Source organism: Haliotis asinina, chromosome 1 (genome assembly GCF_037392515.1).
Source record: "Haliotis asinina isolate JCU_RB_2024 chromosome 1, JCU_Hal_asi_v2, whole genome shotgun sequence".
Lineage (NCBI taxonomy): Eukaryota > Metazoa > Mollusca > Gastropoda > Lepetellida > Haliotidae > Haliotis > Haliotis asinina.
In genome coordinates this window covers 71,787,654-71,813,684 of record NC_090280.1, presented here as the reverse complement: position 1 = coordinate 71,813,684, position 26,031 = coordinate 71,787,654, and the positions used below count along the sequence as shown (strand labels likewise).

The 26,031-nt window shown below is 44.1% G+C and overlaps 3 protein-coding genes across 5 annotated transcripts in view; 2 read left to right on the top strand and 1 right to left on the bottom strand.

The window, feature by feature from the left end:
* The first annotated feature begins 1,212 nt into the window (after positions 1-1,212).
* On the top strand, positions 1,213-15,601 carry LOC137296565 (Na(+)/citrate cotransporter-like). Its single transcript, XM_067828373.1, has 14 exons — positions 1,213-1,311; positions 1,687-1,836; positions 2,274-2,389; positions 2,788-2,942; positions 3,063-3,147; positions 3,333-3,500; positions 9,537-9,656; positions 9,852-9,947; positions 12,300-12,404; positions 12,702-12,799; positions 13,011-13,129; positions 13,995-14,156; positions 14,531-14,668; positions 14,995-15,601. Exons 1-14 carry the CDS (start codon positions 1,213-1,215, stop codon positions 15,181-15,183), a joined length of 1,800 nt encoding a protein of 599 aa, XP_067684474.1. The 3' UTR covers positions 15,184-15,601.
* Positions 15,602-17,716: 2,115 nt separating this feature from the next.
* Positions 17,717-26,031, bottom strand: part of LOC137296576 (fibrinogen-like protein A) — a 53,322-nt gene continuing 45,007 nt past the window's right edge. For all 3 annotated transcript variants that reach the window (XM_067828383.1, XM_067828401.1, XM_067828393.1), the window contains 2 exons: positions 25,622-25,759; positions 17,717-19,931 (listed from right to left, as the gene is read on the bottom strand). In XM_067828383.1, the coding sequence (XP_067684484.1) occupies positions 19,492-19,931; positions 25,622-25,759 (578 nt within the window). In that variant the 3' untranslated portion in view covers positions 17,717-19,491. The remainder of the gene's footprint in view (positions 19,932-25,621; positions 25,760-26,031) is intronic.
* LOC137296593 (uncharacterized) lies at positions 20,977-25,440 on the top strand. Its single transcript, XM_067828409.1, has 2 exons — positions 20,977-22,312; positions 24,350-25,440. Exons 1-2 carry the CDS (start codon positions 21,430-21,432, stop codon positions 24,427-24,429), a joined length of 963 nt encoding a protein of 320 aa, XP_067684510.1. The 5' UTR covers positions 20,977-21,429; the 3' UTR covers positions 24,430-25,440.

Below are 26,031 nucleotides of genomic sequence, written 5' to 3'. Positions count from 1 at the left end.
AACAGGAATTTCACCTTATGTAGCAAGCATGGGTTTCTGAAGGCCTAGTGTACCCCGAATCTTCATGGATCACTTCTGCACATAACAGATAGTAAGTCATCTTTGTTTTCTTCGACACATGGCAGATAGTAGGTCATCTTTGGTTTCTTTTACACATGGCAGATAGTAGATCATCTTTGGTTTCTTCTGCACATGGCAGATAGTAGGTCATCTTTGGTTTCTTCTGCACATGGCACATAGTAGTCATCTTTGGTTTCTTTACACATGACAGATAGTAGGTCATCTTTGGTTTCTTCTGCACATGGCAGATAGTAGGTCATCTTTGGTTTCTTCTGCACATGGCAGATAGTAGGTCATCTTTGTTTTCTTCTGCACATGGCAGGTAGTAGGTCATCTTTGGTTTCTTCTGCACATGGCACATAGTAGGTCATCTTTGGTTTCTTCTGCACATGGCACATAGTAGGTCATATGTGGTTTCTTCTGCATATGGCAGATAGTAGGTCATCTTTGGTTTCTTCTGCACATGGCACATAGTAGGTCATCTTTGGTTTCTTCTGCATATGGCAGGTAGTAGGTCATGTGGTTTCTTCTGCACATGGCACATAGTAGGTCATCTTTGGTTTCTTCTGCACATGGCACATAGTAGGTCATATGTGGTTTCTTCTGCACATGGCAGATAGTAGGTCATCTTTGGTTTCTTCTGCACATGGCAGATATTAAGTCAGTGGTATGTTTCTGTTTCTGTAAGAGCATTTTTTTCTGTGTTTTTCTTTACGCCCAAAGCCTGTTCTGGGGTCGTAATGGTGTGTAGATTGATAATCAGACATTGGCTGATTTTGTCTGAGACAGTGTATCCAGTGGTTGCTTCATGCAGAGCAGGTAACCTGTAGTTGTATCAAGACACCTTGTCACAAAGTAACTGCCTTCATTATAACAATTATCACTAAGACTTCAACTCAAATATTCGTTACTAAGTCACGAATGCACGTGGCATTCCATATCTCGCATGGGTAGACAAATTCAATCATAGACATACCTTGACCAAAATTTGCATAGCCAACGTGTGTAGTTCCACACCACTCAAATTTAACTCATGCTCAGGCATAAGAGGATATTAACGGCCCAGTCAACTAACACCAGTCTCTTAATTCACGTGCTATTGTCAAGCGTCCAGCTCAACTATTCCAACCTGGAGAATCAGATACCTTAATCATGGCTGTTATCACCCATCTCAAGGCCTGCTGGAGAACTCTGGTTGTTGTGGCAACACCATTACTCCTATCTCCGCTTATCTTCCCCGGGACGTCTCCGGTACGTTAATGTATATGCACGACTTGTATATTATCAGCAATATAATTATTCATTGCATTGCTCCCTTGTGGATAAAACTGAAATGGGGTCTCCATTAATATTGCGATGGTATTACACACAGCCATCTGCAAGATGAAAATTGTATATAATTACGTCTTTCGATTTCATAGCGTGGTTTCTATGTCAAAGAACATGTAACAATTGTTGGTAAACCTGACTCCTAACAACTGTCTCAGGAGGCGATTAGCTGTCACCGTTCTTGGAAACATTATTTTTTTTACCTCAGATGTGCGAAAGGATATCTAAAGTAAAACATCAACTGTACACAAACAATCTAGTACATTTACATACCATATGAGTATGTTTCCTTTGCAGGTGTCCAAGTGTGGCTTTGGTCTGATAATGATGGCGGTCTTCTGGTTGACGGAGGCACTTCCTCTGCCAGTTACGGCTCTTCTTCCGGTTTTACTGTTCCCATTGATGGGAATAGTTCCATCAAAAGAAGTGTCACGGTTTTACTTGATGGTACATCTGCTGTATTTGTATACACGAAAGTAAACATGATATATCTCAAACACTAGCAAAAATATAACTGAAAACCTCCACATGTGCAAGGGTGAGTGAGTTTAATTGTAGGCCGAACTCAGCAATATTCCACCTATATGGCGACGGTCTGTAGACAATCGAGTCTGGATCAGACAATCCAGTGATCCATGGCATGAACATCGATCTGCGCAAATGTGAACCGATGACGTGTCAACCAAGTCAGCGAGCCTGACCAACTGATCCCGTTAGTCGCCTCTTACGACAAGAATAGTCGCCATGTATGGCAAGTATGGGTTGCTGAAGGCCTATTCTACCCTGGACGGGTGCAAAGGTCATGCCATGTTAAATCTGATTATATCTATCTCGTCAGACTTAGCGTGACAATGATTCACTTAATCGTAAGGTCATTTTTACAGGATATAAACTTTCTGCTGATGGGAGGCCTGTGTGTTGCCATGGCTATTGAGGAATGCAACCTGCACAAACGTTTCGCCTTGAGATTGTTGTTGTTCCTCGGAGTACAGCCACGACGGTAGGCTCTGCGCTTGAAGCGACCGTCATACTGTCATACGCAAATCTTGTCACAACTTTTCTGGTTCACATAGATTGTTGTTTCAGTGAAAACTCGTGCAGATCATTCTTTTTAAAACCGCTTTCTTCTGAAGAAGCGAGCGATAAATGTCTGTGTGGGGCCTTGCGATATGTGATTGGGAGCTTTTGTGGCGGAGTAGTTGATACCTATTTTATATCTGTTGGTTATACTGGTTTGAGAGATTTAGGGAAGACGTATTTAACACCTATTTCATATCTCTTAGTGATATGGGATTGAGACTTTTTCATGAGGCGTATTTGATGCCAATCAGGGGTTAAAGTTTACGACCTGTTGGTGCTCTGTGTTCATAGCACTTGTATGCTTTGGTGTTGTTTCAGACTGATGCTAGGTTTTATGCTGGCAACTGGTATTCTCTCCATGTGGATCAGTAACACAGCGTCCACCGCCATGATGCTGCCTGTTGCACGGGCTCTGTTTGCGAGGCTGTTTGTCCTGAAGAGGAGGAGGGATGCTGGAAAGCAGTCTCGTGTAGGTGAGCGTCGAGATCGAGCTACCTGCTAGGAGAATCTCTAACGCAAAAACACTAGATTTACAGATCGCACGTATCTTCTTATTTTATTTTATTTTAGCTGTTGTATTTCCTTTACGGCAGTAATGGCTGACACCACTGAAAACACTGAGCTGATGGTGAAAGAGCCACCAGAAGACACAGCAGAACTGGAGGAAGACACAAGTCGGTACGGTCGTACGCAACAGACGTCTATATACTAAGTGGTGCCAATAACGATGGCGCACAACTAAACATTATCATGTCTTTATTAATGTCAGTCTAAACACAATTTCCGTGAATGTCACGACTATCTCTTCAGAGCGATTTTGTGTGTCATGACACTAGTATATAACGTAACTTACATAACGCCAGACAGTCTGATGTGACGGAGGATGTGGTAGACTTCCATCAACTGGACCCCGAGTCTCTGGGTCTGCTGAAAGCCCTGTGTCTGTGCGTTTGTTATTCCGCCAACTGTGGAGGTGTAGGGACCCTCACCGGATCGGCACCCCAGCTCGTGTTAAAGGGACAGATAGACAGGTTAGTAAAGCACTGGCCTCGTTGACAGGCCAGATAAGCGGGTTAGTACAGAACTGGTCGTGTTGATGGGCCAGATAGGTGGGGTATTACAGAGCTGGTCGTGGTGAAGGGCCAGATAGACAGGTTATTACAGAGATGGTCGGTCGTGTTGAAGGGCAGGATAGGCGGGTTAGTACAGAGCTGGCCGTGTTGAAGGGCAGGATAGGCGGGTTAGTACAGAGCTGGCCGTGTTGAAGGACAGGATAGGCGAGTTTGTACAGATCCGGTCATGTTGAAGGGCCAGATAGAGAGGTTAGTGCAGAGCTGGTCGTGTTTAAGGGCCAGATAGACAGTATAGTACAGAGCTGGCCGTGTTGAAGGGCAGGATAGGCGGGTTTGTACAGAGCTGGCCGTGTTGAAGGGCAGGATCGACAGGTTAGTACAGAGCTGGTCGTGTTGAAGGGCTAGATATGCGGGTTAGTACAGATCTGGTCGTGTTGAAGGACAGGATGGGCGGGTTAATACAGAGCTGGCCGTGTTGAAGGGCAGGATCGACAGGTTAGTACAGAGCTGGTCGTGTTGAAGGGCAGGATAGGCGGGTTAGTACAGGGCCGGTCATGTTGAAGGGCAGGATCGACAGGTTAGTACAGAGCTGGCCGTGTTGACGGGCCAGATCGACAGGTTAGTACAGATCTGGTCGTGTTGAAGGGCAGGATAGGCGGGTTAGTACAGTGCTGGTCGTGTTGAAGGGCAGGATAGACAGGTTAGTACAGAGCTGGTCGTGCTGAAGGGCAGGATAGGCGGGTTAGCACAGATCTGGTCTTGTGGGCCTTGTCACACTCTTTAAATGATCTGGAAAACCTATCTCTGTATTAAACTATTGTTGATCATGTTTCAATGAACCCCTGTCCAGTTTGCCAGAGGTCATTGGTCAGGTTACCAAATTGCTTCAGAAAGGCTGAATGTGCAAAGCTCGATGACCCATGTTAACTTCTGTCGAAGTTTCAAACTAAGGAACTAACATGTGTGCACGTGCAAAGAGTTCCCGTCAAGACATTAGGTGTACTGACTAATGTCCTTTGTGTTGCTGTACAGTATAGATGGCGGTCGGGGCACACTGTCCTTTACTTCGTACATGGTGTACTGACATGTTCTCTGTGTTCCTATACAGTATAGACGGCGGTCGGGGCACACTGTCCTTTACTTCGTACATGGTGCACTGACTGATGTTCTCTGTGTTCCTATACAGTATAGACGGCGGTCGGGGCACACTGTCCTTTACTTCGTACATGGTGCACTGACATGTTCTCTGTGTTCCTATACAGTATAGATGGCGGTCGGGGCACACTGTCCTTTACTTCGTACATGGTGTACTGACATGTTCTCTGTGTTCCTATACAGTATAGACGGCGGTCGGGGCACACTGTCCTTTACTTCGTACATGGTGCACTGACTGATGTTCTCTGTGTTCCTATACAGTATAGACGGCGGTCGGGGCACACTGTCCTTTACTTCGTACATGGTGCACTGACTGATGTTCTCTGTGTTCCTATACAGTATAGACGGCGGTTGGGGCACACTGTCCTTTACTTCGTACATGGTGTACTGACATGTTCTCTGTGTTCCTATACAGTATAGACGGCGGTCGGGGCACACTGTCCTTTACTTCGTACATGGTGCACTGACTGATGTTCTCTGTGTTCCTATACAGTATAGACGGCGGTCGGGGCACACTGTCCTTTACTTCGTACATGGTGCACTGACATGTTCTCTGTGTTCCTATACAGTATAGACGGCGGTCGGAGCACACTGTCCTTTACTTCGTACATGGTGTACTGACTGATGTTCTCTGTGTTCCTATACAGTATAGATGGCGGTCGGGGCACACTGTCCTTTACTTCGTACATGGTGCACTGACTGATGTTCTCTGTGTTCCTATACAGTATAGACGGCGGTCGGGGCACACTGTCCTTTACTTCGTACATGGTGCACTGACTGATGTTCTCTGTGTTCCTATACAGTATAGACGGCGGTTGGGGCACACTGTCCTTTACTTCGTACATGGTGTACTGACATGTTCTCTGTGTTCCTATACAGTATAGACGGCGGTCGGGGCACACTGTCCTTTACTTCGTACATGGTGCACTGACTGATGTTCTCTGTGTTCCTATACAGTATAGACGGCGGTCGGGGCACACTGTCCTTTACTTCGTACATGGTGCACTGACATGTTCTCTGTGTTCCTATACAGTATAGACGGCGGTCGGAGCACACTGTCCTTTACTTCGTACATGGTGTACTGACTGATGTTCTCTGTGTTCCTATACAGTATAGATGGCGGTCGGGGCACACTGTCCTTTACTTCGTACATGGTGCACTGACTGATGTTCTCTGTGTTCCTATACAGTATAGACGGCGGTCGGGGCACACTGTCCTTTACTTCGTACATGGTGCACTGACATGTTCTCTGTGTTCCTATACAGTATAGATGGCGGTCGGGGCACACTGTCCTTTACTTCGTACATGGTGTACTGACATGTTCTCTGTGTTCCTATACAGTATAGACGGCGGTCGGGGCACACTGTCCTTTACTTCGTACATGGTGCACTGACTGATGTTCTCTGTGTTCCTATACAGTATAGACGGCGGTCGGGGCACACTGTCCTTTACTTCGTACATGGTGCACTGACATGTTCTCTGTGTTCCTATACAGTATAGATGGCGGTCGGGGCACACTGTCCTTTACTTCGTACATGGTGTACTGACTGATGTTCTCTGTGTTGCTTTACAGTATAGATGGCGGTCGGAGCACACTGTCCTTTACTTCGTACATGGTGCACTGACTGATGTTCTCTGTGTTCCTATACAGTATAGACGGCGGTCGGGGCACACTGTCCTTTACTTCGTACATGGTGCACTGACTGATGTTCTCTGTGTTCCTATACAGTATAGACGGCGGTCGGGGCACACTGTCCTTTACTTCGTACATGGTGCACTGACATGTTCTCTGTGTTCCTATACAGTATAGATGGCGGTCGGGGCACACTGTCCTTTACTTCGTACATGGTGTACTGACTGATGTTCTCTGTGTTGCTTTACAGTATAGATGGCGGTCGGAGCACACTGTCCTTTACTTCGTACATGGTGCACTGACTGATGTTCTCTGTGTTCCTATACAGTATAGACGGCGGTCGGGGCACACTGTCCTTTACTTCGTACATGGTGCACTGACTGATGTTCTCTGTGTTCCTATACAGTATAGATGGCGGTCGGGGCACACTGTCCTTTACTTCGTACATGGTGCACTGACTGATGTTCTCTGTGTTCCTATACAGTATAGACGGCGGTTGGGGCAAGCTGTCCTTTACTTCGTACATGGTGCACTGACTGATGTTCTCTGTGTTCCTATACAGTATAGACGGCGGTCGGGGCACACTGTCCTTTACTTCGTACATGGTGCACTGACTGATGTTCTCTGTGTTGCTTTACAGTATAGATGGCGGTCGGAGCACACTGTCCTTTACTTCGTACATGGTGCACTGACTGATGTTCTCTGTGTTCCTATACAGTATAGATGGCGGTCGGGGCACACTGTCCTTTACTTCGTACATGGTGCACTGACTGATGTTCTCTGTGTTCCTATACAGTATAGATGGCGGTCGGGGCACACTGTCCTTTACTTCGTACATGGTGCACTGACTGATGTTCTCTGTGTTCCTATACAGTATAGATGGCGGTCGGGGCACACTGTCCTTTACTTCGTACATGGTGTACTGACTGATGTTCTCTGTGTTCCTATACGGTATAGACGGCGGTCGGGGCACACTGTCCTTTACTTCGTACATGGTGTACTGACTGATGCTCTCTGTGTTCCTATACAGTATAGACGGCGGTCGGGGCACACTGTCCTTTACTTCGTACATGGTGCACTGACTGATGTTCTCTGTGTTCCTATACAGTATAGACGGCGGTCGGGGCACACTGTCCTCTACTTCGTACATGGTGCACTGACTGATGTTCTCTGTGTTGCTTTACAGTATAGACGGCGGTCGGGGCACACTGTCCTTTACTTCGTACATGGTGCACTGACATGTTTTCTGTGTTCCTATACAGTATAGATGGCGGTCGGGGCACACTGTCCTTTACTTCGTACATGGTGCACTGACTGATGTTCTCTGTGTTCCTATACAGTATAGACGGCGGTTGGGGCACACTGTCCTTTACTTCGTACATGGTGCACTGACTGATGTTCTCTGTGTTCCTGTACAGTATAGATGGCGGTCGGGGCACACTGTCCTTTACTTCGTACATGGTGCACTGACTGATGTTCTCTGTGTTCCTATACAGTATAGACGGCGGTTGGGGCACACTGTCCTTTACTTCGTACATGGTGCACTGACTGATGTTCTCTGTGTTCCTATACAGTATAGACGGCGGTCGGGGCACACTGTCCTTTACTTCGTACATGGTGCACTGACTGATGTTCTCTGTGTTCCTATACAGTATAGACGGCGGTTGGGGCACACTGTCCTTTACTTCGTACATGGTGCACTGACTGATGTTCTCTGTGTTGCTTTACAGTATAGACGGCGGTCGGGGCACACTGTCCTTTACTTCGTACATGGTGCACTGACTGATGTTCTCTGTGTTCCTATACAGTATAGATGGCGGTCGGGGCACACTGTCCTTTACTTCGTACATGGTGCACTGACATGTTCTCTGTGTTCCTATACAGTATAGATGGCGGTCGGGGCACACTGTCCTTTACTTCGTACATGGTGTACTGACTGATGTTCTCTGTGTTCCTATACGGTATAGACGGCGGTCGGGGCACACTGTCCTTTACTTCGTACATGGTGTACTGACTGATGCTCTCTGTGTTCCTATACAGTATAGACGGCGGTCGGGGCACACTGTCCTTTACTTCGTACATGGTGCACTGACTGATGTTCTCTGTGTTCCTATACAGTATAGACGGCGGTCGGGGCACACTGTCCTCTACTTCGTACATGGTGCACTGACTGATGTTCTCTGTGTTGCTTTACAGTATAGACGGCGGTCGGGGCACACTGTCCTTTACTTCGTACATGGTGCACTGACATGTTTTCTGTGTTCCTATACAGTATAGATGGCGGTCGGGGCACACTGTCCTTTACTTCGTACATGGTGCACTGACTGATGTTCTCTGTGTTCCTATACAGTATAGACGGCGGTTGGGGCACACTGTCCTTTACTTCGTACATGGTGCACTGACTGATGTTCTCTGTGTTCCTGTACAGTATAGATGGCGGTCGGGGCACACTGTCCTTTACTTCGTACATGGTGCACTGACTGATGTTCTCTGTGTTCCTATACAGTATAGACGGCGGTTGGGGCACACTGTCCTTTACTTCGTACATGGTGCACTGACTGATGTTCTCTGTGTTCCTATACAGTATAGACGGCGGTCGGGGCACACTGTCCTTTACTTCGTACATGGTGCACTGACTGATGTTCTCTGTGTTCCTATACAGTATAGACGGCGGTTGGGGCACACTGTCCTTTACTTCGTACATGGTGCACTGACTGATGTTCTCTGTGTTGCTTTACAGTATAGACGGCGGTCGGGGCACACTGTCCTTTACTTCGTACATGGTGCACTGACTGATGTTCTCTGTGTTCCTATACAGTATAGACGGCGGTCGGGGCACACTGTCCTTTACTTCGTACATGGTGCACTGACATGTTCTCTGTGTTCCTATACAGTATAGATGGCGGTCGGGGCACACTGTCCTTTACTTCGTACATGGTGCACTGACTGATGTTCTCTGTGTTCCTATACAGTATAGACGGCGGTTGGGGCACACTGTCCTTTACTTCGTACATGGTGCACTGACTGATGTTCTCTGTGTTGCTTTACAGTATAGACGGCGGTCGGGGCACACTGTCCTTTACTTCGTACATGGTGCACTGACTGATGTTCTCTGTGTTCCTATACAGTATGGACGGCGGTCGGGGCACACTGTCCTTTACTTCGTACATGGTGCACTGACTGATGTTCTCTGTGTTCCTATACAGTATAGACGGCGGTCGGGGCACACTGTCCTTTACTTCCTATATGGTGTACGCCTTACCACTATCAGCATTGTGCCTTGTGTGTATGTGGCTGCTCCTCCAGATCACCTGCTTCGGATTCAGGTAACAAACGTTCAGCCAGTCAGTCTTATTTTTGACATTTGAAGATGAACCACATACCTGGAAGTATACATCTGATGAAGGCAGTGCAGTATTTACATGACATCTCTCTGAGGTTTACAATGCCGCTTGATTGTGTTTCGTGATTTTAGATTATCACAGTATTCGAGTATTCGTCCTCAACCATTCTCATTTCAGGAAAACCTTTTCGTGTCGAGGATCAGAAAATGCCGAAGATGACGCCGAAATAAGAAATTTAATAAAGAGAGACTACAAAGCACTTGGTCCGATGAGGTACATTATTCTACTACCATTTGGAAATAGTTAACTGTACAAATATTCTTCTGAATATATTACTCATGTCCAAAAGCTGAGAAAGACATTTTTGTTCATGCATTTGCAACTTCCGTTGACTGATTGTAGGACATTGGTTCCTTGTGTCCACCGTTGGCGTGACAAGGGCTGTGTATTGGCAATATATCGCGATTCAGGTACCAGTGTTGCGATACTTATTGCGATATACTGGGACTCAAGATGCTTGTAATCACAAGAAACATATCTTTTTCTCCAACTTCGACAGTAGAGATAATCCTTGCACGCATCGCTTGCTCTGTTTGTACGAATCGCCTTCCCGGTTCAAGCCGCTCGAACCTAATCACTGCGCATGCGCTTTTGGAGAAGCGCCGCACAGCTGTTAAAACCACTTTTTTTCCCAGCGTTGGGGGAAAATTAGTAAATCGTTTGAAGTTTCGCAGGTTTTTTTCATCTAGTTACTTTTCAATTTCGCAAGTTGAATTTGAATTTTTGATCACTTGTTTCTGTAAGTCCACCCCGAAATTAAAAGTATCAGAATCTGCAAAGTTGTTTTGCGTTGCATGTGACCTTTAAGTGTTTGATAGTGAGTGACACTGTTTCAATCCTTTTTTCTACATTTTAAGTCCCTAAACATGTATGTTATGGTTCTGATAACAGCGATCTCACAATTAGGTTGCATAGCCAGGGATTCTGTTGTCGTGTTTGTACAATTTATAATATTACAATTTATAATATTTTCTCGTTGAATAACGAAGGAAAGCATTAGTTGTGAATGAAAGTCTGTGTATATGTTAACTCAAACCATAAATATGATCTTGATATCTGTTTGACTCTTGACATGGGTTTTAGATGTGTAATTGTAATAATAATGCTGAATGTATATAGCGGTAAAACCAACCACCAAGTCCTCGTACATATATTGACCCTAGTTTATAGACGTGCACATATTCGACTGTTGTTTATGGACGAGTACATGTGTTGACTGTTTTTTATAGACGTGTACATGCGTCTACTGTTGTTTATAGACGTGTACATGCGTCGACTGTTGTTAATGGACGTACACGTTTGCTGACAGTTGTCCATAGAAATATACATGTGTTGGCTGTTGTTTATAGACGTGTAGATGTGTTTACTGTTGTTTATAGACGTGTACATGCGTCTACTGTTGTTTATAGACGTGTAGATGTGTTGGCTGTTGTTTATAGACGTGTAGATGTGTTGGCTCTTGTTTATAGACGTGTACATGTGTTGGCTGTTGTTAATGGACGTACACGTTTGCTGACAGTTGTCCATAGAAATATACATGTGTTGGCTGTTGTTCATAGACGTGTACATGTGTTGGCTGTTGTTTATAGACGTGTAGATGTGTTTACTGTTGTTTATAGACGTGTATATGTGTTGGCTGTTGTTTATAGACGTGTAGATGTGTTGGCTGTTGTTTATAGACGTGTAGATGTGTTTACTGTTGTTTATAGACGTGTAGATGTGTTTACTGTTGTTTATAGACGTGTAGATGTGTTGGCTGTTGTTTATAGACGTGTAGATGTGTTTACTGTTGTTTATAGACGTGTAGATGTGTTGGCTGTTGTTTATAGACGTGTAGATGTGTTTACTGTTGTTTATAGACGTGTACATGCGTCTACTGTTGTTTATAGACGTGTAGATGTGTTGGCTGTTGTTTATAGACGTGTAGATGTGTTGGCTCTTGTTTATAGACGTGTACATGTGTTGGCTGTTGTTAATGGACGTACACGTTTGCTGACAGTTGTCCATAGAAATATACATGTGTTGGCTGTTGTTCATAGACGTGTACATGTGTTGGCTGTTGTTTATAGACGTGTAGATGTGTTTACTGTTGTTTATAGACGTGTATATGTGTTGGCTGTTGTTTATAGACGTGTAGATGTGTTGGCTGTTGTTTATAGACGTGTAGATGTGTTTACTGTTTATAGACGTGTACATGTGTTTACTGTTGTTTATAGACGTGTAGATGTGTTTACTGTTGTTTATAGACGTGTAGATGTGTTGGCTGTTGTTTATAGACGTGTAGATGTGTTGGCTGTTGTTTATAGACGTGTACATGCGTCTACTGTTGTTTATAGACGTGTAGATGTGTTGGCTGTTGTTTATAGACGTGTAGATGTGTTGGCTGTTGTTTATAGACGTGTAGATGTGTTGGCTGTTGTTTTAGACGTGTACATGTGTTGGCTGTTGTTTTAGACGTGTACATGTGTGCATGGTGTATATTAAATAAACAACGTACCCGACTGGCAAAAGAGCATAGGCTATACCACCAATCTGTGTATCGTTGTTTATTGCCGTACTGATCAGTTTTGCAGAGTGGGTGGTGATGCTTCACTTCATCATGCTGGTGTTATTGTGGCTGACCAGACAGCCAGGGTTCTTCACTGGATGGTCACATCTGTTCCTAAGCGGGTATGCAGGAAACTTACTGCTGTAGTTTGTCATTTTGAACATCGGTAGCATATATTTGCGTTGCTAACCAAACACCCGTTGGAAGTTGTATGTAGAATTTAATAACGTAATTGGCCAAAGGAGGGTGTCTGTCTGTTAGTCTGTGTATGTGTGTGATTTTCTGTTTCTCGTGTGTGTGTGTGTGTGTGTGTGTGTGTGTGCGTGGGCGTGTGAGTGTATGTGCGTGTATGCGTGCGTGGGTGCGTGTGCTTTCCTCATCATGTTGTGTCTTTGTTCCATCACTCCCCTTTTCGACAGCTACTTAAGTGACGCAGTCCCCGCCATCCTAGTATCCTGCAGTCTCTTCATCTGTCCACGACAAAGGCCAAACGTTCTGTTCTTCAGGAGGAAAGGGGGTACGTCGTCACCTGTTGGAGTAATAGCTGCCATCAAAGTCGCTTTTGCACAAATTGTGCACCAAATATAGACAGCGATAACCTGCCACCAGATTAGTATATACTCTCTTCTAAAAGTTCACAGTGAACATCTTTACTTACGAGAGTTACCACATGTTGTCGGATCATAATTTGACTCTGGTCGCTTAGCATTTCCTGTGGTTCATGTCAGACACAAGTGAACCAGTATCCCAAGAGGCAATCCTACAGTGGTCTGTGGTGAGCTCAAGGTTCCCCTGGGGCGTCCTTCTGTTGCTTGGAGGAGGATTCGCTCTTGCTGATGCCTGTCAGGTGAATGCATGTCTGTGAATGTGACGGTCTGGCTACATACGAGGGGTGTCCCAAGAGTAGTCGGCCTCATCTGGACAATTATAAAAATGCACTTGATTTACAGTTTTATTTTTTACATATTATTTTTCAAGCTCAAGCAAACTGTTGTTGTTGTTGTTGTTGTTGTTGTTGTTGTTTTAGCCATGTTCCAGCCTAACGATCCCCGATTTGTTTGACATTTAACATTTGGTGTGTTTGAGATAAGCAGACGTCCTCTAGATTTAAACGTAGATATTGATGAGCATAAAAAACTACATGACAAATATCTCGTTAGCTACATTACCCAAATATGTGAAATTCGATGTGGACATCGACAAGATAGTGAGGTCGACCACTTTTGGGACGCCCCTCGTATCTCCATCCCCAAACTCCACTGCCCCATGGTTCCTGTCTAGACCCCACGATGACTGGATCCAACAGTCACAGTGTTTTAAGTGACATGTTCCTGTCAACTATAGTTCTCATTTATGTAGGAGACGGGATCCGAGACTATCATGATCAGCCCCGGTGTTGTTAAACGATATGTCCCTCTCTACTATGGTTCAAACCTAGGGCACAGGTTCCGATATTATCAGCCCCGGTGTTGTTAAACGATGTATCCTCTCTACTATAGTTCAAACCTAGGGCACAGGTTCCGACATTATCAGCCCCGGTGTTGTTAAACGATATATCCTTTCTACTATGGTTCACGTCCATGTATGGGACAGGACCTGACCATATGATACGCGACACGTTCTACTCATCTGATTACTGTGCGTCTGGCCCAATCCTTTTGTATTCTCTGGGTCATTTGGAACTCACAAATTACATCTGAACCTGATTACAGAAATCTGGCATGTCTCGAGCTGTGGCTGAGCGGTTGGTCTTTGTTAAATCTATGTCTCCATCAGTAGCAGGGATCGTGGTGACGCTTATCTCAGCTTTGAGTACAGAGTTCATAGCAAACACAGTTGTCGCAACTCTACTATTACCAATAATCATTGAAGTGGTAAGTACTGAAGGTACTGTAACATCTTTCAGTTGTGGCGCGTTGGTGAATAAATATATGGCATTACCCTCAGATGTAGACCAAGTGTACACACTTTCCTCCACCAACGCCCCCGACCCACCCTATTAAAACCTTGTATTTCGCCAAGCACGAAGCGTTACAATAATATCACATCAATATAAAATCTTTACCAGACATTCTGGTGGTGGCAGATGTATTTGTTGTATTTCCTACTATTCATACTTCGCGAACGCTGTTTCCATCCGATCCTCATTTAGTAATCTTAGTTGGCGTGCCATGGACCACCTATAGACATGTAGTATTGTACATACACCTGTATTATACAATGGGATATGCATTTGTTTTCACTTCAGGCGCGGAGTATGGTCGTTCATCCCATGTATATCATGCTTCCTGCCACCATTGTGACGTCATGTGCATTTATGTTGCCAGTGGCAACCCCTCCTAATGCTATAGCCTTTGCTGGTGGCGACATCCGAGTCATCGATATGGTAATACCATGGTTACACTTTATTGTCACGTTACCATGACGGTTTGCAAATATGTTCAAACGGGTCCTTCCAATAGAACGATATCCCTGATCAGAATCATCATCATAAAGCATCAGATACCATACACATCAACACTGGAAACACAGAGAAGCAGACCATTTGTATGTTTCACGCGTCAATAGACGTCTAAACACATGACGGTCTCACGCGATGGCGTACCTATCTGATTAAAACTTTTCACAAGTAGATCTGGACAGTAAATGTGTGAAAGTATAGTATCAACATCAACAGCTAACGAAACCTATCTTGTACTTGTTTGTATTCAGGTGAAGAGTGGATTCGTCATCAAGATCGTGACGATACTGTGTGTGGTACTGTCAGTCAACACGTGGGGCATGGCGTACTTCCAGCTTCACCACGTCCCTACTTGGTTTGCTTCTTCCATGGAATCTTACAACTCATCCGTCCTCCTCCAGACAGAGAACACCACTCTACCCATGGGCATGCTTCTGTAATATATGTAACAACAATTACTAGTGCATTTGGATGTTTTGTATTTAACGAGACAACATGGGAGCAGAGAAACAACGAGTTCGAAGGCGATCGTAAACAGTAATAAGTGCATTGAGTATATGAACTATGTACAGCTTCTGCGATTGTTGGCGTAGTGATGCTAATTATGACGTCATCGTAACCGATGATGTCACAATAGTCTAAAGAGCATTGTGGCGCAATTTCATAGAAGCACTATGAGGTAACTCTTATCTCACCCAGACGATATCTTCGGTGGGGGGCACGGTTGGATATTATTCTGCCGATGCAAAAAGCACGCTTTAGGTTCAGGTAGCAGGAGTTTGTTTCCAGGAAATCGCGATAGTTGGCTCATTAAGATGTGTATTAGTAAATATGTACATTAAAGGAATTGCAAAACGGGCATCTTGCGTTTTGGTCGCAAAGATCATTACTAAAACGGTTCACACGGTATGCATCTCATGCTTTTCTCTCCAACGAGACGTCTTTCTCTATCTTCTGTTACCTTTGAGATTCGAACAAGTATTATAAGTAAATAAGGAATACAACAGAGTAAATATTTCTGTGTTAAAGCGATGGTTTCCATACTCCGTAGTCTACGGTGCCGTGATCCTCTGTCTCGGCAGACTCTACCCCCACTTTTCTGACCTCGCTGATGGCAGTACATGACAGCGAAACAGACACGAAAACATGCAAGCAGATCATGTAGATATGACATATCTCCTCTGCGCTACCAAAGTGGCTACATGGAGATTTCGGGGCAGGCCCCAAGTAACAGTTCAGTGACCTCCCATTTGTGAGAAGTCCCAGTTGCGAGACGCATTCATTAATGAGTACACATAGGTGTAAGACAATGAAAGAGGTTGTTGAAAAGTAACCACTGGAGGGACAGTTAGAAAGATACAGAAATACTGAAATAGATTTTCAAGAACTTCATTCACACAGAGGAAATGGATCATCAAATATGTTATTTATACAGAAAAATAATTATGTAATTATGATAATACATATGAAAATGTTTGGATGGCGATGGCTCAGTGAAGTACACTGAAAGAGCAGTGAAACGTCAATGAATACATTTATTTATTGATAATAGTTAAGACATTATTATTATATTTTTCAACGGATAAATCTGAGTAGGTGAATTCATTCCACTTTCAAATGCTCACCAAGTAACCTACTAAAAGTTTTGTTTTGTTTCAGTTGCATAGCTAATAACCCGTGAAGGTCCGGGATAGAATACTGTCCTTCAGTAACACATGCTTGTCGTAATAGGCGACCAACGGGATCGGTTGGTCAGGCTCGCTAACCTGGTTGACACATATCATCGATGTCCAATTGCGCAGATCGATGCTCATGCCTCAGATCACTGGATTGTCTGGTCCGGCCTTGATTATGTACAGACAACCGCGATATAGCTGGAACGTTGTTAAATGCGGCGTGAAACTACACTCACTCAAGCAGCCAATCCCATGTTAGCTAGGGTTAATCAAATTCATCAGAATGGTGTATGGTGTTTTTTATTTGTTAAATACCAACTTCATTGCCTCATAACTGGGAGTCTCACAAATGGGAGCAGGCCAAAGTAACACATGTTGGTCTGGGCACTGAGATCCCGGGGAAGAATATATCATTCCTAGAGGGTATGTAGTGTCACCCGTGCACTCCACATTTTCCTACATTCATCCTCATCGGGAGAAATTAAAAGGGAGTCATCAATGTAAGAAGTATTGGCAAATCCTTGTTTTCTCAGAGTAGAATACACATTTTTAGCATTTTTGTGAAGAGTCTAGGAGCGGACGCTAACCCATTAGGTAAACAAGTGTATTGATACAGTACACCGTCCCAATCAAATGGGGTTTTTTTCTGTCTGATTCCTTAGTAGACACAGAGTAGTAAGCATTCTTCAGATCTACTGAGGCAAAGTAGCAATCTTTCTCAATCAAATACAACACAAATTTGAAGGTATCCATTTTGAAATGTGAAGAATCTACCTCCTCATTAAGTTTTTTTTCAGATTTAATATAAGCCGAAGGGAGTCATCCTTTTTAATCCTACCAAAAATGTTTGTGTGTGTTTTCAAGCTCATTGCACACCTGGACTTGGGCTTCGTTTCTCTTTAGTAATGTTGTTTTGGTCCCATCTTTGGTCCCTTGGGGTGTTGTCCTAAAAAGGCACTGATCGCTCCGAGTTGCTGTAGCCCCTGTTTTGCTGTCTTGTTGACTTGCCTTGCTATATCCCCTTTCTTTGAAATTTGGTTCTGGTGTGGGTAGTTCTGCTGTGAGTAGTACTGGCAAGGTGAGGCATATGGTAGGGGGGGGGGGGGGGGGGGGGTTCTGTCGTAACAATCTTCCCAGGACATATCTGTTTGTATTCACCGAACAGATCTGCTTTGTTAGCCTGAGACCCAGGTCCTGCAGTCCTAAATCAAGCTGACATGACGTTATGCAGCTCACCTTCTCGCTCGTGACTAATTTAACTCCACAGCAACAAATAATGGAAAGACACTTTCATGTAAAAAAAAAATCAACAACTTTTATTCCTACAGAAAAAGAGAACTTATATTCTAAGAGATAGACGATAGACAAAATACAGAATATAAAGTGAGGCACTTGTCCTAGGATAAGTTATCAATATCAACGGTGATAGTACACGTGACTGTTGTCAAATAAATGTTCATAACACATGGAATCAAATACTGAACTGCATCAGCTATTTATTCATAAATTATTCAGCAACAACGTCGATAGCGATCTAGTTAATGCTCAAAGGTTTTTGAAAATGATAGTTAATTTACTGATTTCAGAATTTCGCACATACTGTGCCCATATCAAGGAAGTTTACTGAGTTCATGTGTACTGGTTTGTACACGTTGTACATCAGGGTTCTACTGTTGATGCGCTCAACTTACAATGGCAAACATGAACATTTATTGCATTTAAACTCTGAAATCAGGTTTAGTTAACATCATGTGGAGAAAACATGTCTGACTTTAATCCTGTTTCTTGGGATGTTCCTCCATAGCCAGTGTAACTTGGCACATTTGAATCACTCTGTCTAGCATGCGTCACCTGCAGTAACTACACCAAATCAGCTACACAAAAGATCGTCGTGCTCAAAGTCGCTGTATTTACAAACTGTACACAAATGTGACAAACATTTCAACAAATCCGTTCCTACATACTTAATGCCACATTTTGCAACGTAATCTCAAACGTTTCATAACACAAAAAGAAAAAATATAAAGGAACAAAAAATATTAATGTTCATTACATATTCTTCAAGGTTTCATGTTGATTCTAAATTTCAGTGCAAAGACCATCTACACTTCCGTTGCTTGCTCATTGGATTTGTTTAAAAAATTAAATTAATCATTTGTCATCCGAAATACAACATGTAGAACTATATGTCTCCTTCCGACAAGGCGTGCTGTGCAAGACGACACAAACACAAACAATATCTATCATTGAGACATAAGGATAATACTGTGAGAAAACATCTTATGTACAAGAAATAACTGCATCTTTCCCCGTTCACGGTCAGATCTGTCTCTGGGTCACACACTGTCCGTATTAGACATCCCCCCTTCTGATTGTCTCTGCACACGGACTTCCGGTACTGCCGCTTGTGGAAGTCGTTGAATCTTTTGAACTTGAACACATTGCATGGCCGGTTCGACAATGTCTATGAACTGAACGTAGTATTTTGTAAAAAAGGCACTGCATAATTGCATGCAAAGTTGAAATATGAACAGAATACACGTACTCAATACAACTGTTGCATATGATTACCCCTTAGCAACTCTATGCAGAATGAATCCACAACTCTTGGCATCGTCTAAGGTGCACCTTGCTTCCACACTTGGTTAAATTCACGATAAAAAATCATATTTGACCATCATCATTTAGGGCATTTCAGACACCACTTCACATCGAGATGAAAAAAATCCAATGTAAAATCCATCAAAATTAACGTGAAAATTCTTTGTGCTAGTCTTCAGAGCAACATACACGAAGCGGAAATTGCGCAAAAATGTGCGTATTTGAATGTACGACAACACTGAGGATATCAAATATCGACGTGGTTATTATTGCATCCGGGTACTTCTGTCCCCTAACGTCTCAAGTGGCAGTTAAGTAGCATATGCCTACACTGGACAACAAGCTAGTCACCACCATGTCGTACTTAACACGACCCAAATGTAATGTTCCGTCGTCTTGCGGAAACGCATATTTTCGTGATTTCTTTTGATAGAAGAGCCAGTCTGGTGGTGGATGGTGTTGCTGAGCGTCTCATACGTCGTTGCTGATCTTGGCGGTGGGTTTGGGCTGTTCTGCTGGCTTCAGCATCATCTCAACATGTTTCAGTGACGAATACTGATGGATGCTGTTCCACTGAATCCCGTCACGCTGGAAGTAGTTTCTATGGAAACCCTTGGTGTAGTATTTGCCGTTGAGGTGGGAGTCGAAGCAGTTGTTGAACCACCATGCGCCATGGTAGTGGTGTGCACAGCTGTCGTAGTAGCGGCCGTCGTTGTCCTTGTCCTTGGTGCTGAACGCCATGCCGTCATGGTTTTCCCAATGCGACGTCAAGGAGTCGCCAGCATTTCCATGGTAACCACTGACATGAAGACGATACAACTTGGTCTCGTTGTCGACGCGGAAATGGTCGTAGTTGGCGACATACTTCTTCCCATCCCAGTCCTGCATCTCTATCAACAGCATTGTATCACCTGCAATGATAATACAAATAACACTACACAGTACGAAGAAAGAGTATTACTTGTAATATATAGCGAAAGTAATATAGCCATTGAATACGATCCCACAATAAAATCAAATTATAATGTAATGAGGTCGACGTCCAACGGGAGTAATCTCCCCCATTGTAGCCATCTTCTCACTGTCTTAAGTCAAAAACGTTTGTATTTATCATGCATCCTGTTATCAAACATGCATTCTGTTGCCTAAATGTGATATCATAAGTATAAATATTTGTCCATATATACATGCCATACTGTCAGTTAACTATGTATGCCCTCGTTCATACAAAGCGTACATTATCAGTAAATTCAGTGTCTGTCCGTGAAGTTCCGCCTTCAGCAACACATACGTGTCGTAATGGCGAATAGCGGGATCGTGTGGTCAGGCTCGCTAACCTGGTTGACACGTCATCGTATCCTCATTGCGTAGACTGATGCTCCTGGTGTTGATCACAGGATTGTCTGCTCCAGATTCGATTCCTCACATATCGCCTCTACATAGCTGGAACACTGTTCAGCGCGGCGTTAAACTAAACTAACCCCGTCACTGTCTGAGACATTCCACGCTGGAGTCCAATAAACAACAAATGTCATCTGAGACATCGTGTGGGCAAGTGACGTTCATCTCTGCTGGATATTTCAAGGCATTTGTTCAACATTAACCCGTTATAGTTCACGAGAATAAGAGAAATTATGTCCCCTCCCACAAAGGACCTGCCCGGAAAACTGACATTGATGTGAACCCTGTTCACAGCAAGTAATTGATTGCCCATGTTGAAATAGACAACACAAAGCCTGCTATTGACAAGTTCTATAAACACACCGTTTTCTATGATTAAACGTGCAGCAAGTAAAGCTTTTTGTTGTTGATACTACACCCATGAATGAACACGTCGCGACCAATGCAAATAACACGCTCTGAAATTTGTTGGCCATTCAATTGTCGGTGTTAACAAAGAGTTACTATGGACAACTTGCGCTGTATGGTAAAGTCAAAGTCAGTCGCCAATGTTTGTCTGTTTTTCTAAACACGTCTCAACACTACTACTATATACTGCTGTCCTGAATATCACGTCACTGCGCCTGCGCAGGATATTCAGTATAGGAATGTGATCATTTGGTGGCTTCTGGATAGGTTGATAGGAGTTCAAAGATTTCCTATATACAGTAACTTGAGACAAGGAATACCAACATTCGAAGGGGCAATGTAAAACAGGTTGAGTATCTCACAGACACACATAAGACTCCCGTGTGTATGGATGTATTCAGACAGAATGAGCAGGTGTACCAGGAACGACACAAGGAAACTTCTGGAACGGATTATTACAGCTTAGTGATAGAGATGTCACAAGGCCTAATAAGACATCCTTATTTCGAGAAAAGAACATTTCCCTGTGGAAAAACTGCTCTTTGAAGGCAGTGCGTGTTATTCGCTCTTCAAGTGTAATCTACTACCAATCGTCTAATCATGTACAGAAGGAACGGCTTCGAAAGCCGGCGGCTGCAGCGTACCCCCCGTCTGGAGATGGCGGTCTGGCAGGACCTGATGAGTGACACGGGACACATGCACATGCCTGGGTATGACCCCAGTGACCCTTACAGCTGCACGTGCTACCCCAAACCATCCAGCATCCAGATACCGTCCATGGTCTACGACGAGATCCGCTGTCCCCATCCCGAGAAGCACCACCTCCAGCCCGCCCAGGACGACGTGTTCGCGTATCCATGGACAGTGCAGACATATGAGCCTCCATTTGCCAAAGATTCCTTTCGACCAATGAGTCTTCCACCAAGACCGCCGATGTCGGCTAAAACTGCCCCGCCGTACGTTGGCATGGGTGTCAAGAAACCACAGAAAGTCATCCCTCCTCCTAACTCAGCGCCGGACAAGGTAAAGGTTCCGAAGCTGAACCTAAATCTCCTTGACCAGCCCGATAGAGGAAAGGTAGTGACAACACCGACGTTGACGACAATCGGTGAAGGTCCTGATGACTTCGCGGAGACGAGGGGGAACTACCCTACGATCACCCAGTACGATAGCGTCAGCCAGGTCCTACAGAGACGTTACTCATCCTACTACAGGAACCCGGCGCCCACACCACTAAAGTACAAAGACCCTGACAGGAACATGATGAGGAGGACACCAGTACGAGACCCCCCTTACAAGGGTATGCCACCCAGAACAAGGGAGGTAATCACACGGGACCTACCCACGAGGAATAGTGCCTACTACAGCAGGTTCGAGTACAGCCCCCCACCGCAGGTTCAGGGCACCCCAGGGAGGAGATCATACACGGCCACAATGGATCCCGTCCCTACCAGGCAGTTCGAGGGACATTACGTCGACCCGAGTAAGTGACGTCAGTGTAAAGTGAGGGAACACCCCTCTTTTATCTCATGTGTCTCATATGAGTTAGTGGTTGGAGGGTGTTTTTTCATAATCGTGTCATTTGAATTGGAATGGATCTGTCTTACCTTACAACAATAGAATTGCGAAATATTGGTGATATACAGGGTAATCCCGCGAAACTATCAAAAAGGCGACACATGCAAAAACAGGAATCATCCAATAACGTACGTAGATTCAATACCGTATGAGAAATTACCAGTGAACTATTCTCCGTCCCACATAAATACATGTTTATTACCAACAGTATACTTCAAGTTTATGGAGAATGCACGTTTGAGAACCAAAGGTATACGGCAATGTAGGAATTTTACTTTTTCTGTATTAATTAAACAGACTGTCGTAGACAGTTAGAAACGGCGAGATGAATTGTGACGCAGTGACGCACTGCGAGTCTGTATTGTGTGTCACCGGGTGTGACCTGGTGTGCCGTCCAATAGTAATGAGGTCGGTCACACCCAGCTACCCGATACATTATTGTTGCATTCAGAGGACGACCTTCATAAGGTCGAGGACCATGTGATGTAACATATTTGAATGTGTATGGCTTTATTTTACAATAATAACGTTATTGGTCATTTGAACAGTCCTCGGGGGCGGGTATGTCAGAATGGAACATATTGGCTCAGACGGCTGAAAGGAGCAGTTATCTAATCAGTACTTGTAGATCTGACTTCACCAGTAAACGCAGACCCGACTTCACCAGTAAACGTGGATCTGATCATGGGTAAATGTTTGTTCATGTCATAGGTTCAGGTCATGAGCAAATGTTTGTTGACTTAGGTCATGGGTAAATGCTTGTTGATGTGATAGACTTACGTCATGGGTAAGTGTTTGTTGATGTCATAGCCTTACGTCATGGGTAAGTGTTTGTTGATGTCATAGCCTTACGTCATGGGTAAGTGTTTGTTGATGTCATAGCCTTACGTCATGGGTAAGTGTTTGTTGATGTCATAGCCTTAGGTCATGGGTAAGTGTTTGTTGATGTCACAGCCTTACGTCATGGGTAAGTGTTTGTTGATGTCATAGCCTTAGGTCATGGGTAAGTGTTTGTTGATGTCATAGCCTTAGGTCATGGGTAAGTGTTTGTTGATGTCATAGCCTTACGTCATGGGTAAGTGTTTGTTGATGTCATAGCCTTACGTCATGGGTAAGTGTTTGTTGATGTCATAGCCTTAGGTCATGGGTAAGTGTTTGTTGATGTCATAGACTTACGTCATGGGTAAGTGTTTGTTGATGTCATAGCCTTAGGTCATGGGTAAGTGTTTGTTGATGTCATAGCCTTAGGTCATGGGTAAGTGTTTGTTGATGTCATAGACTTACGTCATGGGTAAGTGCTTGTTGATGTGATAGACTTAGGTCATGGGTAAGTGTTTGTTGATGTCATAGCCTTAGGTCATGGGTAAGTGTTTGTTGATGTCATAGCCTTAGGTCATGGGTAAATGTTTGTTCATGTCATAGGTTCAGGTCATGAGCAAATGTTTGTTGACTTAGGTCATGGGTAAATGCTTGTTGATGTGATAGACTTACGTCATGGGTAAGTGTTTGTTGATGTCATAGACTTACGTCATGGGTAAATGCTTGTTGATGTCATAGACGTAGGTCAAGGATAAATGCTTGTTGATGTGATAGACGTAGGTCATGGGTAAGTGTTTGTTCATGTCATAGGCTTAGGTCAGGGTAAATGCTTGTTGATGTCATTGGCATACGTCATGGGTAAATAATAGTTGATGTGATAACTTACGTCATGGGTAAGTGTTTGTTCATGTCATAGGCTTAGGTCATGGGTAAATGCTTGTTGATGTCATTGGCATACGTCATGGGTAAATAATAGTTGATGTGATAACTTAGGTCATGGGTAAGTGTTTGTTGATGTCACAGACTTAGGTCAAGAGTAAATATTTTTTATGACATAGACTTAGGTCATGGGTAAGTGCTTGCTCCTCTCAACACATACATAACGGAAACTATCTGCTTACAGAGACGGGGAAGGAAATCAAGTATGACGTCAGGTATGGAAAACGGGACCTTGAGGGCAACAGAAGTCTAATCACAGCTTGACCAACTAACCACTGGTGACGACCGATGAACAGCTTGGCATAAGTTTTCGGAGAGCTACACAACTGGGATCGGCAGTATGATAGGGCGAAGATGGCACATGGCATACCAGCAGACAGTACATCCTGTAACACTACATCATTCTCTTTACTTTCCAGACTCCCCCTGTGTATGCGACACTCCTTTTGGCCTTAACCAACACATTACTGTACTAGAGTTCATCAACATCCCCATGTGCGTTCACAACGTGGTCGCTCAACAACTGCTGTTGAGACGGGGGAAATCAAGTTCAGTCTATCAGGTGTGCCGCAAAGTATTTAGATATACATCAAATATCAAACGTACGCCACATGACGTATGTAACTGTGAGCTATAAAAACAGTCCTGAAGCCGTGTCTTATCACCGAGACTACGAGGTCAGCAATCAGTATTTCTAAGTTTGTCAGACGGAGCCCGTCAAGAGTATATTCTCGAGGGAAAGCTGGTGCCACCTCTTTCTGAATGAGTAGCGGATGAATGCCCAAATACACATTTCACCGACGTAATGCACTAGCTGTTTTATTTGGGCCATTACATTACACGGAATCTCCTACACATCAGTGAGTCAGCAGAGGTGGACGTATCGTATACATTAACAGCAGCGGGTGTGTCATCTCGAACTGGTACAAGATCCGGTAATCAGCCACTGGACAAGTACTGTAATTCACTGGTTGGTCCTACCAAGTTACATCGCCACACGTGAGGACAAACGATTACCCACCTTCCAAGGGTTAAGAAAACATTTTCTGCTTCTCAGTTAGTGACTATTTACAACGTGTTCACATAAACCGTGGTTTATTTATAATGTTGTGCATCCACATGTGTGCAAGTAAGGCATTGTATCATCTTAACTGTGTCCCATCTTGTCAAGCACACTCCTGGCTGTAACCATGCACACAGTACATAATGTATTGTGTAAATGTATGGTAATGTACGCTCATTACGTCATTATGATTAAAACATAAAGTGTGTTCAGAGTAGTGTCAAGTATTAGCTCTTTATCTTTCCCATCCCCGACTCTCACATCCGCTTTACGACAAGACCGGCAACTACGCGTCGCTGTCTCCAAATCATTCGGCTTAAAAGGGTAATTCTATTCACAATGTTTTGTGTTTAATCCCAACTGAATCACTACATTCGTAGCTTCCATACATACCTTGTGTTGTGAGATAATGCAGGTTGTCATTTCCTAGCCAAAACTCCTTGTGCTTGTCTCCAAATCCGATCTTGTAGTCCGCCCACGACCGGTAGAAGTCCACTGACCCATCCTGTCGCCGCTGGATCACTGTCCACCCTGGAACACACGTGTGTACATGACCAACCACATGGGTAAGAGTGAAGAGAGCACACAGTCCTTCACATCGCGCTGACACAGGTCAAATAACACAGTAGGGTTGTCGCCTGGTAACCAGGCTACTTCAGCATTGTGGTTTCCGGGCAACCAGGCTATTTCGAGGTGATTATCTGGCAACCAGGCTACTTCAGCATTGTAGTTACCCGCCAACCACGCTGCTTCACAGTGATTACCTGGCAGCCAGGCCAGTACAACGGGGTGGTTACCTGGCA